Below are 16658 nucleotides of genomic sequence, written 5' to 3' on the forward strand. Positions count from 1 at the left end.
GGAAGCACATGAATTATGAGCCAGGGGCTGTGGAGCCCCCAGCTGGAGCAGGCCCTCTGGATAAGTGAGACAATTGAATAGCTTGAACTGTTTGGGAGGCATCCAGGCTGTGGGACCAGGACCTGTCCTTAGTGCATGAGCTGGCTGTTTTGAATCTTGGGCTTACACAGGGACACTTTGCTCAGCCTGGAAAGAGGGGACTGGACCTGCCTGTACTGAATCCACCAGGTTTAAATGAATCCCCAGGGGAGTCTTGGCCCTGGAGGAGATGGGAATGGAGGAGAGGGGCTGGGGGAAGGTGGGGGGGGGGGGGGGGGGGGGGAGGACAGGGGAACCCATGGCTGATGTGTGAAATTAAAACACAAATATAATTTTAAAAAAAGGGGGGAAAAAGATTGAATCCAGGGCCTTGGTCATACAAGGCAAGGACTCCACTACTGAATGGAGCATTATGTATGTTCCCAGCTCAAATATATTTGATTTTTATTTAGAGTTTTGGCCCATTTCTTCGTTTATTTAGGTTTTGCTTTACAATGTGTTAGGATTCTGGAAAGGATCAGAGTGGATAGAACAGATGTATAAACACATCAAAGGGGGTTCATTAGATTAGTTTACAGATGCAGTCCAGGTACCCCAGCACTAGCTGTTTCACACCACAGAGGCCAAGAATCCATAGTTCAGACCAGGAAGCTCAGTGTTTCCGCAGTTGCTGGAGCAGAAGGCCTGGAAGTTTCCTGGGGAGCTGCTGGTCCTCAGTCTGCATTGGAGCCCTGGAGAAATCGGTTCCAATGTGTTAAAGAAATGACATGGCAGCAGAATAGAGCAGTGGTTCTCAACCTTCCTAATGCTGCGGCCCTATAATACAGTTCCTCATCTTGTGGAGACCTCCTAACCATAAACTTATTTTTCTAAAGATTTATTTATTTATTAAGTTTACAGTGTTCTGCCTGCATGTACTCCTGCAAGCCAGGAGAGGGCACTAGATCTCATTACAGGTGGTTGCTGGGAATTGAACTCAGGACCTCTGGAAGAACAGTCAGTGCTCTTAACCTCTGAGCCATCTCTTTAGCCGCCATAAAGTTATTTTTGTTGCTACTTCATAATTGTAATTTTGCTACTGTTACGAATGGTAATGTAAAAATCTGCTTTTCAACAGACCTTAGGTGACTTCTGTGAAAGGGTCGTCTGACTCCCACGGTTGAGAGCCACTGGAGTGGTGGTTCTCTTGTCTGCAGAAGTGAGGCCAGCAGGCCAAAAGCAGTTTCCTTTCCCTTGTCCTTTTCTCTGCTTTGGGGTGGGTCAGCCTGCTCAGATAAGCTGACCCTCCACGGGAGTGCCCGCTGCTTGCATTTACTTCTTTCCAGATGCAGTCAAGTTGACACCAGGATCCATCACACCACCTTAGCAGAGAACATTGTTTATGTTGATGCCTACTTTCCCTCAGGAGTGCTTTGCTTCCTGTTGCTGTCATGACTAAGCTTCTTGGGGTAATGTTTCCCTTTCTACTTGTTATTTTGGTCCTGCCCCCCCATGTTTTTGTGCCATGCTTCTTGTTCAGGTCTTGACCATGCTGAGTATTTGGGCTTAATCTGTAAGACACTGTAGACAACTTCAGAGAATTCAGAGGTTATCAAGTTACAGATTCTCTTTTTCCTTGTGCCAAGAGCAGAGTCTACAGCAGCTGAAAGTGAGTTCTTTTGAAGTTCTAGAGCTTGTACATATATCATTTTATCTTATTTTTGTGGCGGTGATCCTAAAAATAGGTGGCTTTTTCATTGCCTCTGTCCCTGATATTAATTGCTTGCTGTGTTTCTAGGTCAGGTTGTACTCTGTAAGCATTTATCATGACACGTGAGTCACGGGAAGCAGTATTGTCCTTTCTGGGTGGTGATTATTTAGAGAATTTAGAGCAGACACTGCACTATGGCATCTTCATTAGGAGTACGTACTATATTTCTCCTGTTCTGTAGTAAGCATTACAAGTGGCTGCTACTCATAACAGAACTTACCTAACTGTGGAGTACAGTTGTTTAGTTTGTGGGGCCTGGTGAAAAATTACCAATGGCTACAGCAGGGCAGTAGAAGTCCAGGCCTTCGGGACTACACAGGCTGCACTCCATGAAGTCCTCATGCTGCACAGTTGAGGCAGAAGACGAGCTGTCCTTGATGAAACCTGTTTCAGCTGCTCTGGCTGCTGCTCCAGATTTAACCTCAACTCTTTATTTGCCCTTGCTGGTGATTTGAATTCTTTGAAGTATATTTGTGTTGTCAAGGAAATGTGTTTAAGTAAGATGTTTTAGATAATAAGATACTTCGTAAGGGAATTATGGAAATAGAATCTCTTATATAAACCAAGTAATTTGGGGAACATAAGTGCAACAAATGTAAATGATAGGTTTTCTAATTTTTGTGGTGGTATTGTGTTCCCCAAAATATTGTGCACCCTAATAAATTTATCTGGGGTCAAAGAACAGAACAGCCACTACATACAGAGGCCAGAAAATGGTGGCACGCACACCTTTAATCCTAGCATTCCAGAGGCAGAAATCCCTCTGGATCTCTGTGAGTTCAAGGCCACATTGGAAACAGCCAGGCATGGTGACACACGCCTTTAATCCCAGGAAGTGATGGAAGGAGGCAGAAAGGTATATAAGGCATGAAGACCAGAAACTAGAAGCTTTTGGCTGGTTAAGGTTTTAGGCTTTTGAGTGCAGTTCAGCTGAGATTCATTCTGGATGAGGACTGAGAGGCTTCCAGTCTGAGAAAACAGAATCAGCTGAGGAACTGGCGAGGTGAGGTAGCTGTGGCTTGTTCTGCTTCTCTGATCTTCCATCATTCACCCCAGTACCTGGCCTCAGGTTTGATTTTATTAATAAGAACTTTTTAAGATTCATGCTACAAATTTTCCCTTGGTGTGAGTTTATTTGCGCACCCCAAGGTCTTTGATCTAGCTTAGGGGCCTCTTCTTGGATTGTAAGCCTCTTAACTGTCCGTGGTCCCTCTTTCTGTACTCCCAATACGTTATCTGGGTCTCCTCTCTTTCTGGCTCTTTGGTCTTTTCTGGCTTCCTTTTCTTGAGGACACAGTCCAGTGACAGCCTTCCCATCTTAGACTCTGTGTGGCATGCAGAGACCCTTTCCTCGTCGTCCGTGCCTCCCTCTATAGTCTTGGCCTCCTGTGCCACTCTAACTTGGAGTCAGCCTCTCACCCAGGATGGTCACACTTCAGTTGTCCTTTCTTACTACTCAGAGGTCTTCCAGGCAATTACTTACTGGCCCCTTTGCTTTGTAGCTTTTCATAACCACCCAGCACCTCGAATCCGCCCGTACTCCCATGCCCTCCTGCCCTGCTTCCTGTGCTACCCGGCCGTCACATCTTCACTCATCATAGTTCTTTTCAGTCTTGCTTTTTCCGAGTTCACAGGAAAAGCTGTCCCACTTCTTTCCAAAATGGACTTTCCAGTTTCTAAATAGATCCACTCCTGCCTGCTCGAGACCTTTATTTAGCCATTTGTCTCTTGTCTCTTTCATCATCTCAAATCTGCTTCCCTATCAACTCCTCTTCTATTTACAAATTGGTCTGTGCTTTCCACGTCAAAAATTATTTTAGAAGAAAAAAAACCAAATTCTGTGTCATATCTTTTTTTTTAATTAAAATTTTAAATTTGTATTCAAAGCTCTAAAAGTTACAAGCTACCACAGCCTAACAAACCACTTCACAGTGTTGAAGAGTTCAGAGTCCATCTTAGTTCCAGGTGCTTTGACTTGATGCAGCCCTTGATGTCCAGCATGGCACAGGACATGTCTAGACAGCCCATCTCCTGTCCTATTTTGATTCTTTGAGGTCAGCTCCCTTCTTAGTTAGCTCTCCTGCCTGGTTGTTGGGTCTTGAGTCTGAGGTTCTTTTTCACTTCCGAGAGTCTCATCGCATCTTCTTGGGGTTGGCTGTGCCATGAACTCACCTGAGTCAGTGTGAAGCCACATGAAGAGGCTACTTGACAGGGAGGTGTCTCTCCTCTTACCCAGTGCCCCGCCTTCTTGCTGTAGGGAATATAAGAGTATCCTAAGCAAGAACAGAGCAGGCCGTAGAGAACCCTCCTCCGGAAGGATCCATGTACTTTCTTCTACCTTGAGAGAAGACTTGTCTAGAAAGTAAGTTATACTCAGGTGGACTGAACTGATTGGTGCAAAGCCATGGGAAATAGAACTGAGACTTAGGGAAATGCCTGTTGGAACCTGTGAACCTAGTAATTTAAAAGAGCGAGCTCCGGACTGCCGAATTAGCCAATGGTAAAGTTTTAGAGTCTAAGACCGTCTTTTATTCTCTTTAACCTACAGTTGATTGTCACAGTGTCAGGAACAGCCCTGCTGCTATATATGCATCTTTTTATGTAGAGACCACCTGAGGGCTCAAGACTTGAGTAGATCTTCCTGACACTGTTGTCACCATGCCAACCAGATGGAGAGAGTGGAGGTTGTGCATTTCTTACCTCTCTAGTAGAGCCTCACCTGTGTCAGTTTGGCCTGGGTAACAGAAAGGACCAGGAGAGCCCATTCCTGCCGCCAGTGTCTGTTGCCCTGTCTCTCCATCCTCCACAATCTCTAACTGACCTGAGATACTTGAGTTTCTTCTCTTCTGGAGACTTGAACAGTAACAAAGGTGTCTAAAAATATTTAGCCAGGAAGGAAACAAATGTAGAAAAACCTTGCATGTGCCTGGGATGTTATGTCAGAACATAACAGGGAATGAGGAACACTGAAGGTTTTCTCTCCTTAAGAGGCAGTACCAACTGGCTCTGTCTGACCACTGGGACCTAATGATTATACCATTGTGTTATTGATTGCCCCTTTGTGGTATCTGGTCTAGTCAATACTGGTTAATACTACATGGCAAAGAGCTTTGAGTTCATGGTGTGAGAGGTGCTCACTCTTGCTCTTTCTAGGTGATTCTGTGTTCCCCTGTTTGCTTCTCAGGTGGAATCTTGAGTCCGGTTCCCTTTATCGGGCTCATCTCTTTAGGTAACTCTGGTGATTTCCTGCCTCAGTCTGTTCTAATCTTCCTTATCCCTTTCCCTCTTTTATGTGCATTAGAAAAATCAATTACCAATCAACCTATCCTCCCCATATTCTTTACATTCCACTTTTCTATGTTACATTTATTTCTGAAACAGAAATGAACCCTGATCATAGCTGAAAATGTGTCATTAGTATGTTGTTAATAGGCCACAGAAGGACATGGCCTTTTATTTCCAGAGAATTGTTTTTGATAAAACAGATCTCAGCATGCAGAAACCATTGCATGTAATGGAATGGCAGTGTGCAGTAGAGGTCTAGAAAGAGGAAAGGTGAGGGTAGATTGCAGAGTGCTGAAATCTGTACAGATGAATGTTGAAGTTCTGAAGGACTAAATTGTTGGGGCCCACCAGAGTCACAGCTGTGTGGGAAGTGTGGCTAATACAGACCAGAAGACCGCAGGGCGAGGCTGACACAGATGCTAACAGTGGACTTCTGTTATGTGCTTTGTCTTTCTGTCAAAGACTCTCATATGGACGGGCCACTTTCCCCACCCCAGATTGGTTTCACATTTAGTACATCACATAAATAGTATCACAGTTTGTCTCTGTGCTTCTGGGCTTTCCCTGTACTCTGATTCTTCTGCTCAGTGTAGGACTCAGGCTTTATCCACACAGTTGCAGATGTCAGTAGTTTGTTCTTGTGTATTAATTAGTAGTGTTACATTTTAGTGAATTGCCAGTTTTGTCTATGGTTCCTTGATGGACAAGATCCTTGTCCATGGAAAAAATATCTGCTGTAGGATTGTGTGGAGTCTTATTGGCCTGGTGTCACCTGCCATCCATCTACTCTGTGGGAGAACAGGAGAGGAGCAGACAATTCTTGTCACTCACATGGGGAACTGGTGGTCTTCCCCTTCAGAAGCTGCTACTGTGGCAATAGGGGCTGGAGGCAGCCTCCTCTAGAGTGAGACACACCTGATGATGCCTCTCCCTTGAAGCATCGTGTCATACAGGAGGCACCTGGTGAAGCCTTGATGTTAACCTTTGAGTATACTTGTCAGAAAACACTATAGGACTTCTGGAGTAGGGATTTGGTTCCCAAGGCAGCTTAGTATCATTTTTATTTCATCCATTGTTACTGGTGGTCAGAGTCTAGACCAGGTGTTTGTGCTTCTTACCCAAAGAATTGAAAACCAGAGTTCACAGTAGTTTGCAAAGGAAACAAGATAACTGTATTTGGAGGAAAGGGAGCAAAGCCACAGTGCTGGTTATAGAAAGATACATTTTCAAGCTTGACAGTGGAGCCATGTGTGAGAGAGTGCTCAAGGCCTTGGAGTACAGTTTGAAGGTTTCTTCAGTGGTTTCCAAGAGGAGGAAGAGTTTGATTATTAAGGGGTGTGGTGGTTTGAATAGGAATAGCCCGCATAAGCTCATAGATTTGAATGCTTGGCTACCAGGGAGTGGCACTATCAGGAGGTGTGGCCTTGCTGGAGGAAGTGAATCACTAGGGTGGGCTTTGAGGTTTCAGAAGCTCAAGCCAGACCTAGTGTTGCTCTCTTCCTGCTGCCTGATGATCCAAATGTAGCACTCCTGGATCCTCCAGCATCATGTCTGCCTGTGTGCTGCCATGTTTCTGGCCATCATAATGAACTAAACCTCTGAATCTGCAAGCCAGTCCCAATGAAATGTTTTCCTTTTTAAGAGATTCTGTGGTCATAATGTGTCTTCACAGCAATAGAAACCCCAACTAAGACAAGGGGTGTAGTGAAGATAGTTCTCTGTTTTTGTTGATAGGGCATGTATTCATTTTCCCATACAATGATTAGTAGGGAGTTCACCCTAGAAGGGTACCAAAGGACATAAATTTGTCTTATTGGACCTGAATCTAAAAAGCAGTTCAGGCTGGATTGGTCTTTTTAGTCTTTATTCTTGGATACATTGGGAATACACTTGAAAAAAAACTGTCTAAATGTGGGGAAATACAGGGTTATTTAGAGATGGGAGTATGGGTAGCCATGCTGAGCATTGTTTAGAGAGGGGAATGTGGGCAGAGTGTGTTCATGGAAAACAACTAGACTGCCAAGCTTAGCGATCGGAGTGTTGTGCATATGTGCATAACTCAAAACCAAATGAGGTCCCAAGGTATTACACTGTCTCCTATGTGTAACAGGAATCTTAAAGAGTCTTATTAATAAAACTCAAACCTGAGGCCAGTTATTGGGGTGATTGCTGGAAGATCAGAGACACAGAACAAGCCACAGCTATCTCACCTTGTTAGTTCCTCAGGTAATCCTGTTTCCTCAGGCTGGAAGCTTCTGAGTCCTCCTCCACATGAATCTCAGCTGAACTCTGTTGCTCCAAAGCTTAACTAACTACATGCTTTTTCCTCTTTTAGTTCCTGGTCCTCATGTCTTATATACCTTTTTCTTTCTGCCCCCACTCCCTGGGATTAAAGGCGTGGGTCACCATGCTTAGCTGTTTCTAAAGTGGCCTTGAACTCAGAGATCTGGCTAGCTCTGCCTCCCAAGTGCTGGGATTAAAGGTGTGTACCACCACCGCCCAACTTCTGTTATGGTTTACTCTTCCCATTTTCTAGCCACCATTTCTGGCTCTGTTCTAGTGGCTGTCTGTTCTCTGACCCCAGATATGTTTATTTCGGGGAACACACAATATTTCAGGGAACACAATACCCACCACACCTATGAGCTGCTCCACCATGAAATAACTCAAGTGCAAACCTTCCATGTTTTCCTTCTGCTTCACCCAGTGAGTCACACCTCCCCTTTATGCACATGTCTGTCTCTGAAGTCATCAGAGTGAAGACTGCAGTATTGCTGTGCTTGATGTCATTTCATGGTGTGTTGAATAACTCGAAGTGTGCGTTCCTGGGAGCAGGGCAGTGTTGCAGGCCCTGGTTGTCACAAGAAGCTGAACACATGCACTCCTTTGTGGTGGTGACAAAGTTGCTTGTATGCAGCTGTGAGCTATAGAGGAGGGATGTAGAGTGTAGAGATTGGGCTCACATTTTGGTAAATGTGTGCAGGACTTTCCTTGCTTAAGAGCATGTGCGAAGATAGGTTTCTGCAGTGGGTTTCTTCCTTTCCCTCATCTTGTTCACCTGCTTTTTAGTTTTTCCTCATTTCTTGATCCCATTTGATTTTCTTTCTTTGACATAATTTGAATCTCTTTCCTTAAGCTTGTTAGTGTTTATCCTTTTCCATTTCCATGACTGATGGCATAACCAAGTAATGTGGTCTTGATCTCTAATGACCCTTCTTCTAAGGGCCCATGTGTTTTAAAAGTCATGGTTTTCAGCTTGGCATTATTGAGAGGTAGTGGACCCTATGAGAAGTGGTGCCTGTTTGGGCGGGGGACCTTCAGGTCATGGGGGGTGTGCCCTTAAAGGGGCTGGTGGGACCTCAGCTTGCTTTACATGTATTCTATAATGTATATTTACATGCATCCAAAAGCATTGGGGTCAGCTTGCATAGACAGAAACATTCAAAACTGAGTCCCAGTAAACCGTCCTCCTTGTGAGTGTCTTCTGTGATGGAGAGCTGCTGACACAGCCAGTGGGGCTGAGCCTTTGTCTTCCCATCAGTGACCGTGCGTGTATTTCCTTAGCCACCTTCTGACTCATCTTTGCAGTTTCCTTAGAATCCACATCTGCTTTCCAGTCTCTGAGATCTAGGTTTACTACTCAGGCCTCATGACAGAGTGTGCACATGTCCTTAGTGAGTACAATTTCACAGTACAAGGTATGCCTTAGGAGCAGCCAGCCTAAAGACTTTTTTTTTTTTTTTTTTTTTTTGCCTCACATTGAAATGCAGCAATTAAACCAACCTTAAATCATTTCAGGATGCATTGAGAATGGATATGTGAAGTTCATGGTGATAAGTTTAAAAAATAACAGAGAACACCTACCTCTTATTGGAAAAGTTGGCCTTGCATGGAGAACTAATGTTTTTGACGGCTTTATTGAGGTAAAAACAGAAGTTATTTTTTTTCTTCAAGTAACTTATGTGTAATAAAAAGTCTGTTGTTATGTATATATAACCCTCCCTCAAAAGTATTCTGGTTTCTATAGGTTTGTGAATTCTTTTAGCAGAATGAGATCTTCATCAAGTATTTATGTAATGTTTTATATTAGATACTGTTCTATTGCTGTGAAGAGACACTGTGACCAAGGCAACTCGAAAGCATTTGATTGGGGCCTTGTTTATGGTTTTAGAGGGTTGGTCCATGATCATCATGGTGGGAAGCAGACAGGCATGGCACTGGAGCAGTAACTGAGAGCTTACATCCTGATCCACAGGCAGAGAGAGACAGAGGCAGAGACACTAGGTCTGGTGTAGGCTTTTGAAACCTTAATGCCCACCCCCAGTTCATGTTTCCTCCAACAAGGCCACACCTCCTAATCCTTCCCAACCAGTTCTACTAACTGGGGACCAAGCATTCAAACATGAGCCTATGGGGGGCCATTCTACTTCAAACCACCACAGCTATCTGTGCTGTCCATGGGGTGTGTAGGAGTAGAATGGGCAGGTGGACTGTGGCTGTGTTTGAATAGCTTTGACTGTGCCCTCTATTCTCTTACATGCTCAGTCTGTCTGTCCAGTGGGGAGAGGAAGGAGCTGAAGGTTGGCCAGGCAAGTAACAGTTGCTGGAAACATTTTCACCCTTTTGAAGGCTGTGCAATTAGGAGTTCCTGTTCCAGTTTCCAGGATCTTGAGCAGCTAAATAAAAGTAACCAAATGGTGGGGAGAGTTGGGTTAGTGTTGGGGGTTGTCAGGAAGAGAGGGAAGAGAAATTAGAGATCTCCATGGTTCCATTCTCTTGTGTGACTATGTGCCCATGGTTACCCTGGTTCTCTTTACTGAATGGTGTGAGTGGAATCTGGGAGTCACAGGTTGGCTGTAACTGCAGACAGCCTCTGCACTGTGCTCATTTTGCACATTGGTAGACATCTGGGCAGAACTGTAATGACACTGACCAAGACCAAGGGCTGGGTTCCTGAGGAGCCTCATCTTCTGAACCATTTGGGATTTGTTATTTATCCTCTTTATCTGTGAGCAAATCTTAAACTTTGGCATAAATTGTGTGTGTGTCATGTATAAAAGATTATTGTTTCATATATTTTAGTACAGATGTGACCTTTTGTTTTTCTGTGATAGACTGAAATGGTCATGACGTAAAAGCACATTAAAATAAAATATTAACATTAAAAATAGACCTTGAGGACCAAGAAAGGCAGAATATAAATATGGCAAGCTTAAAGGGTCAGGGTAATTTTAAAGTTATTTAATTCTGTTTTCTCTTCACAACAAGATCAAAGCAGGTGTTTAGTTCTCTGGGGTTAAAAAGGGAAGTATGGTAATTCTACCGAGACAAAGCTTTATCCTAGCTCTAGGATTGAAAACAAAGCCTCCCTGGAACTGCATGTAAGGAAGACTCAATCCTAAGGAGTCCTTTAACAACAAGTACACTGTGGACTTCCATAGCATAGAGGCCACACTAATGGCTGCAGAACCTGGCTCTCCAGCAAGCTCAGGGCAGTGTTTCCAGAGGCGGGATCTGAGCCTTTGAAGTCGGGGGTGGATGGCCCTGACAGTTTCTCCACTAATACCTTTTCTCACAGGGAAGACTTTGTTGTCTCCTGAGTTGGAGGTTGGGTGGATCTGGATATACCACTTATGTTTAGAGCCAGTATTATGTGTTATGGCTAATTTATCCTTGGAGTTCCCAAAGAAAGTATCCAAGTGAGGGACACCGCGTTCCATGTGTGTGTTGTATAGCTCAGGGATTTCCCTGCAGGAATCTGACCACCCTAAGCACAGTGAACAGTAAAAATGCAGTTTAAGAAATTGGCTTTAGGGGATCTAGTTTCTTTGTTTTGTTTGTTTAAAGGAAGAACATAAAGTACAAAAAGGCTTTAGCTGGATGTACTTGTTCATGCCCTTACCTCACACACTGGCGAAACTAAGGCAGGAAGATAACAACCAGTACAGGCTAGCCTGGGCTGTAGAGTAAGGCTTTGTCTGAAAAACAAGGTACTTCTTAGACACATATGACTATTAAAATAGAAATAAAAGATAATTGCTTCTGCCTGAGAATTGTAGATACAACCTTCTAATGTATAAGATGACAAGGCATAAAGGAAAAACCAAAAGAAGACATAAAAAAAGGATTGCCAAAAGAAATCCATAAATGAGAGATTCTGATAGGAATACAGACAGATAGATTAGGGAGTATGTCATTGTGAATGATACTGAATACCTCAGGCAACTGGACACAGACCTGGTTGTGCACACCACTGCACAAGAGGCACAGTGCCTGGCCATAGAACACTGTCTTGTGTGGGTCACATGACATTTAGCCACTGCAATCATCTGTAACTTGTTTCTACCACCATCTTCTTATAAAGAGGAAGACTGGTCTGTGACTTGCAAGTGAACATCCGCCACAGAGATGTGTGAGCCCCTGGCCTGGCTTGGCATGCCCCCACTGTGTCATTACCAAGCCAGCCAGTGTTAGCTCCCTGCCCTCCCGAGTGGTAGTAAACCACTACTACTTTCTCACCAGAGCCTTGCAGCCCACACCATGCGAGACCTCTGTCAAGCTCACACGTTACTTCAAAGAAAGCTGCGTAACAAATCATTGTTTTGTTCTTTTAACAAAGCCAGATTTAGGTGACACACTTGATCAGCGTTTACCCAGAGGGGTGTTTTATACATTAGAAGGCTGTGTCTACAATTCGCAAGCAAAAGAGTTTCTTTTATTTCTGTTTTTAAAGGCATATGTGACTACAAATTATCTTTTTTTTTTTTTTTTTTTTTTTTTCCCCAGACAGAGCCTGGGCTTAGAAATCTGTCGTAAAGCTTGGCATCAGTTTGCATTTAATCCAGACCAGGCAGTGTTAGTGGTGGGCTGCAGGTAGATGGTGAGGGCAAGAGGAAGTTGGGTGGCACCAAACTTCAGACAGCTGATGGCCAGTGATGCCACCCCAGTACCCAAGCTAGGTGCAGTTTCACTGGGATGATCATGGGTTTGAATAAATTACACCAAACTTGATTGACCTTTCAGTCATCCAAGTTGTTGAGCAAAAACTTGTATATTTAATTCTTGAATCTGAAACAGGTTCAGCTTGGAGGTACACTTTGGAAGCCATGGACACCTTGATTATTATGAGTTGTGGATGTAGACTGATTCCATCTAGAGAGAGAGTGGTTAAAACCAGTGCTTTCAGTCAAGCTTGGGGACCACTAGTGGTAGGGCCTGGTGGAAGCTGTGGGTGGTCTGGAAGTGCTGGGAAGGTAGTGTTTGAAACCAAGAATGATGAGTAGTGCTGAGCCTGCCCAGGTGGAGATGGAACAGATGTTCACTGTGTTTAGAGACCTTAGGAGGAGGTGGGTCAGAGTGGGTTGAAGTGTGAACAGGAGGTAAGGCTTTGGACAGAGGGAAGATAGATTTATCTGCAAAGATAAGAGAGAGCAAGGGACACCATGACTCTGGGAGGTTTATTTCTCTCGGTGTGTCTGTCCGTTTGTTCCCCTCCCCTCCTCCCAGACTCACTTGAACATATCTGAATGTTAGAAGCTGGTGTAAAAGCTCTCACTGTGTCAGAGGCTACCTCCTTGTTGGCGGACCATCCAACCCACTGCTAAAAGCACACTGAACACAGATGTACGTAAGGAGGTGATGTGGACATAGTTGTGTGTAAGATAGGAAGGTGCTCTTCTCACATCTCTCTGGCAAGAGGACATGATGTGCAGGGGCACCCTGTGAGTAGGGCACAGAGGTTCATAGGAGAGGGTGCAGTATGCCAGTTCTGGGAGGAGAAAGGGTGTGTAATGCACAGTAGACTCAAAACAGAATTCTGAGTGTGGCCATGGCTACAGATAGCTCCATCTGTGGCTCTGCTGCTATGCTGGGCAATCAGATACACACACACACACACACACACACACACACACACACACACACACACACGAGACACTTTGACTCAGGCACAGCTGGGTTTTAGTCGATCTGGAGCCAGGTGAGATAAAGCATTGAGGAAGAGGGCCATGATGCTTCCCAAACCTTTTCTCACACACAAACACACATGTGTTATATGTTACATGTATGTTACCTATGCAGAATTTACTAAGATAGTGCTGTGTGTGATTCCTTCTAACACGTAGTTGTGCCTCACAGCATGTAGTTCAGGATGCACTAGTAGTGACAGCTTACAGTGACAAACACTGGTGGATCTGTATTCTAGTGGGCTGTTCAGGATGCACTAGTAGTGACGGCTTATAATTCTGGTGGATCTGTAATCTAGTGGGCTGGAGCCAGGGGTGCTGAGTAAGTAGGAAGGTGAAGAGACAAGTGGGAAGCAGGGCCTACGGTGTTGATTCTGGAAGTGCTGCCTTCACAGGAGGCGCAGTGTCTGGAGTCAGAGCGTGGGGATGAATGACCGAGGTGAAGAATGGATCCTAGGAGTCTGTCCTTGGTCCACTAGCAGTCGGGGTCACTGAGGAGATGGTGAGACTTGAAAGAGAGAAGGAGAGGGAGGCACGGGTGGATGGGGAGCCTAGTGCCAGTCACGGTGTAAACAGAAGATGGTGGACAATGAAGAAAAGAAACCTGAGGCCGGAAGTTCGGCGCCTCAAGGAAACAGGTCAAGAGAGTGGAAGGCAACAGTCTGCTGGAGCACTGAGAAGCTGTTGTCCAGGGCAGGGTGCCATCCTCTTGGAAACAGTGGCACAGGCCTCATTTTCTGCAGACCTTTGCCTTTAGACAGGCTCCAGCACTAACTTGCCCACATTGACAGCTCTGTGCACACACATGGATGAGGTCATCTGCTGAGGTAGTCTGGTAAGCACTAGCTAGGTTTTGGATAAAAAGTAGGTCCCGTGGTGTGTATGAGGGGACTTTGGAGTTGGATGCCACAAGCATCATTTCCAGTTGATTTTACAGAGTCACAGTTCCTGTGGAAATGAGCATTTGATCCTGACTTGTTAATCTTAATTACAGAGTTGCTCTGTAGTGGACGTGACCCTTCTGGACGAGCACAGGAAGCCCTTTTGGTGTGTGAGTTCTCCAGTGTGCATGAGATCCGCCGCCTGCCCCTCTGACGGTCCTAACTTCCTGGGGCACACTTACTATGTGGACTACATGGACGCAGAAGGAGGAGTGCACGCAGAGCTGGTGTGGATCGAAGAGACAGAAGAGTACTTCCTCGTCAGCCTGGCCCTTTACCTCAGCGTAGCAAAAATAAACCATTGGTTTGGGACAAAATACTGAGTTTTAGCAGGAGGTGGAAGGCCTTGTTACTAGTGAGCCGTTTGTTTTCCACAACTGGTTCTTGTTGGAAGTTAAAGTGCATCCATGGCAGGCTGTCTAGTGCCTTATTATTTTCCATAGAAACTATGGTTTGTGAGTAAAGTTAGTGTTTGGAAGATTAAAATTTCAATAGCACATGCCCCAGGTGAAGACTCAGGTGAGACAAAATCAGACAGAATACTTGGAAGTCTTGTGGTTTGTGTGAGCGTGTGCACAATGACAGGGAAGAGCAAGTGTGGCCTCAGACTGGGGCTCAGGCCAGGGGTGCCTCGGGGACAGCCTCGGGAGTGGAAGAGGGGCTGTAGACTAGACATGGTCGCACCACCCCTGGTTCTGCTACCCAGTTCCATGAAGCAGCATCTAGAGGGTCTGAGTGAAGGGCAAATAGGGAACCCTTGCCATGCTTCTGCAACTTAAAAGCATGTCTCATTATTCCAAGATGAACAGTTAACAATAAAGCTAACACTCGCGCTCTCCCTCCTGTCTCTCCCTCCTGTCCTCTCTCTTAGTGACTAGGGTTCACCCTGGCTGCTTGCCTTGACCATGGTTTCCCCACGAGAGCTTTGCTCTCTGCCATTAGTGGCTGACCAGAGCTACGCTGAGGAAACACAGCTACGTCAGTTGCCACACCGTGGCACTGGGGCAGTGCACTGCCTGGGTGTCAGCTGAGCGTTACAGAATATTGGAGACACCTGAGTATCCCCTCAGCTTCCACTCCCTTCATGAGACATTGTCTTGCACAGCCCTGGACTCAGGGTCCAGAGATCATCCAACCTTTGCTGTGGTTACTGTCTGGGGAGAGAGAAACCCAAACCTGGTTTCCCTGGGCTGGGAAGGGATCAGCATGTTCAGGCAGACCCAACTTAACCCTTGGGCATTTTGCTTTGTTTGCTACATTGTATTTGGGATATATTTGTTTTTACATATGACTGTATTACATGTGAATATATTCATAGGCATATAATAAAAGAATGTGTTTTTCCGCTAATATTTTTCTGCCTCTATTTAGCCAATGAGCTCTCTGGCACACTTGATTTGTCTTATCATATGATGCCCTCTTTGATGTCAGGATATGGTGTGGGACCCTCTCCATGCTGACTAGAACCTCTGAACAAATTAGTCTTTTCTTATATATTACCCAGTCTTGGGTATTTTATTATAGCAACAAATGTGCCAAGACACCATGTGAGTATTATATGTATTGAAATTAAGTTTTCATGTACATGAAAAAAAGCATTTCACAATCATACTCCATTGTCAAGAAGAAAGCCCTTTGTTTGCAAAGCAATAGGATTGATTATGGTGGGGCATCTCGGATAACAGCTTCACAAAGCAGGGCTCATTAAGTTGAGTCAATTCAAGAAAAGAAACAGGTACAAACTCTTAATTATTCAGTTGGCAAAGAAAACAAGTTTGAGTTACACACCAGAAAAGTATATCCATCCCTAGTGGGGGATAAAAGGTGTTTAAAGTGTGCTCAGATGCAATATATTGTCCGTCTTAAAATCCGGTCAAAGATCTGACGACCTTTTGCCAAGAGATTTATATAAGCAACCTGATAGTAGTCTCTTATTTTTAATAAAGTCTGCTTATAAACCTAATAATTACAAATGCTCAAGAAGCAAAGTGCTTAAATGGAGAAGTATATGAAGTATTTCTCTGACGCCAGTAAAGGAATTGTTCCTCCAGCAAGCTGGTCTGGAGACACCAGTGCATTTGGGTATTGGGAACACTATTTGTCTTCAGCCTGGAGAGCCTTCTCGGGTTTCCCATGACTTTGAGGAATATCATTTTGACTTTTTAGCTGTGGTAGACATGACTGAGATTGCTGTTGATAGGTGTGAGCTGCAGAAGCCACAGGCACTACCCAGCAGGATACTAGAAGGGTCAAGCCAGAGGTCAGATGGGCAAGCAGTAGGGTACCTAGGAAATGAGCTGCCCAGAAGAATGTAACAGCAGAGCCCTGAGTAGTGGACCTCACGTGTCCACAATAGCTGAAGCACAGACCCAAGACTAGGCCAGTCAGGGGCAAAACATCTGAAGGCAGGCTGCAGATGAGCAGGCCCTGGGTCAGTCATCAGTTGGTGAGTGCCAACATTGTCAAGTCCAGACTTCAGCTGGGCAGCACAGTGCCCCTTACATTCTGGAAGTCATGGGTAGAGGAGAGTGCATGGGCAGGGAATGTGCAGATGCTGAAGTGATGCCCGTGGGGTCGATCTAGAGAGCATTGCATGGTGAGGTCAGGTCCTTGGCCCATCCATCCAGGGCTTTGCTCACTGCCTGCTTCTGGTTTCTAGCTGATTATGAAAAGGACTCC

At 45.0% G+C, this 16658-nt stretch overlaps 1 protein-coding gene across 5 annotated transcripts in view; it reads left to right on the forward strand.

Annotated features, from left to right (window-relative positions):
• Fbxo15 (F-box protein 15) overlaps positions 1-15329 on the forward strand; it is a 56827-nt gene extending 41498 nt beyond the window's left edge. For all 5 annotated transcript variants that reach the window (XM_036204320.1, XM_036204321.1, XM_036204324.1 and 2 more), the window contains 2 exons: positions 8873-8997; positions 14033-15329. In XM_036204320.1, coding sequence (XP_036060213.1) covers positions 8873-8997; positions 14033-14302 — 395 coding nt within the window. In that variant the 3' untranslated portion in view covers positions 14303-15329. The remainder of the gene's footprint in view (positions 1-8872; positions 8998-14032) is intronic.
• Positions 15330-16658: the final 1329 nt, after the last annotated feature.

Source organism: Onychomys torridus, chromosome 13 (assembly GCF_903995425.1).
Source record: "Onychomys torridus chromosome 13, mOncTor1.1, whole genome shotgun sequence".
Classification (NCBI taxonomy): domain Eukaryota; kingdom Metazoa; phylum Chordata; class Mammalia; order Rodentia; family Cricetidae; genus Onychomys; species Onychomys torridus.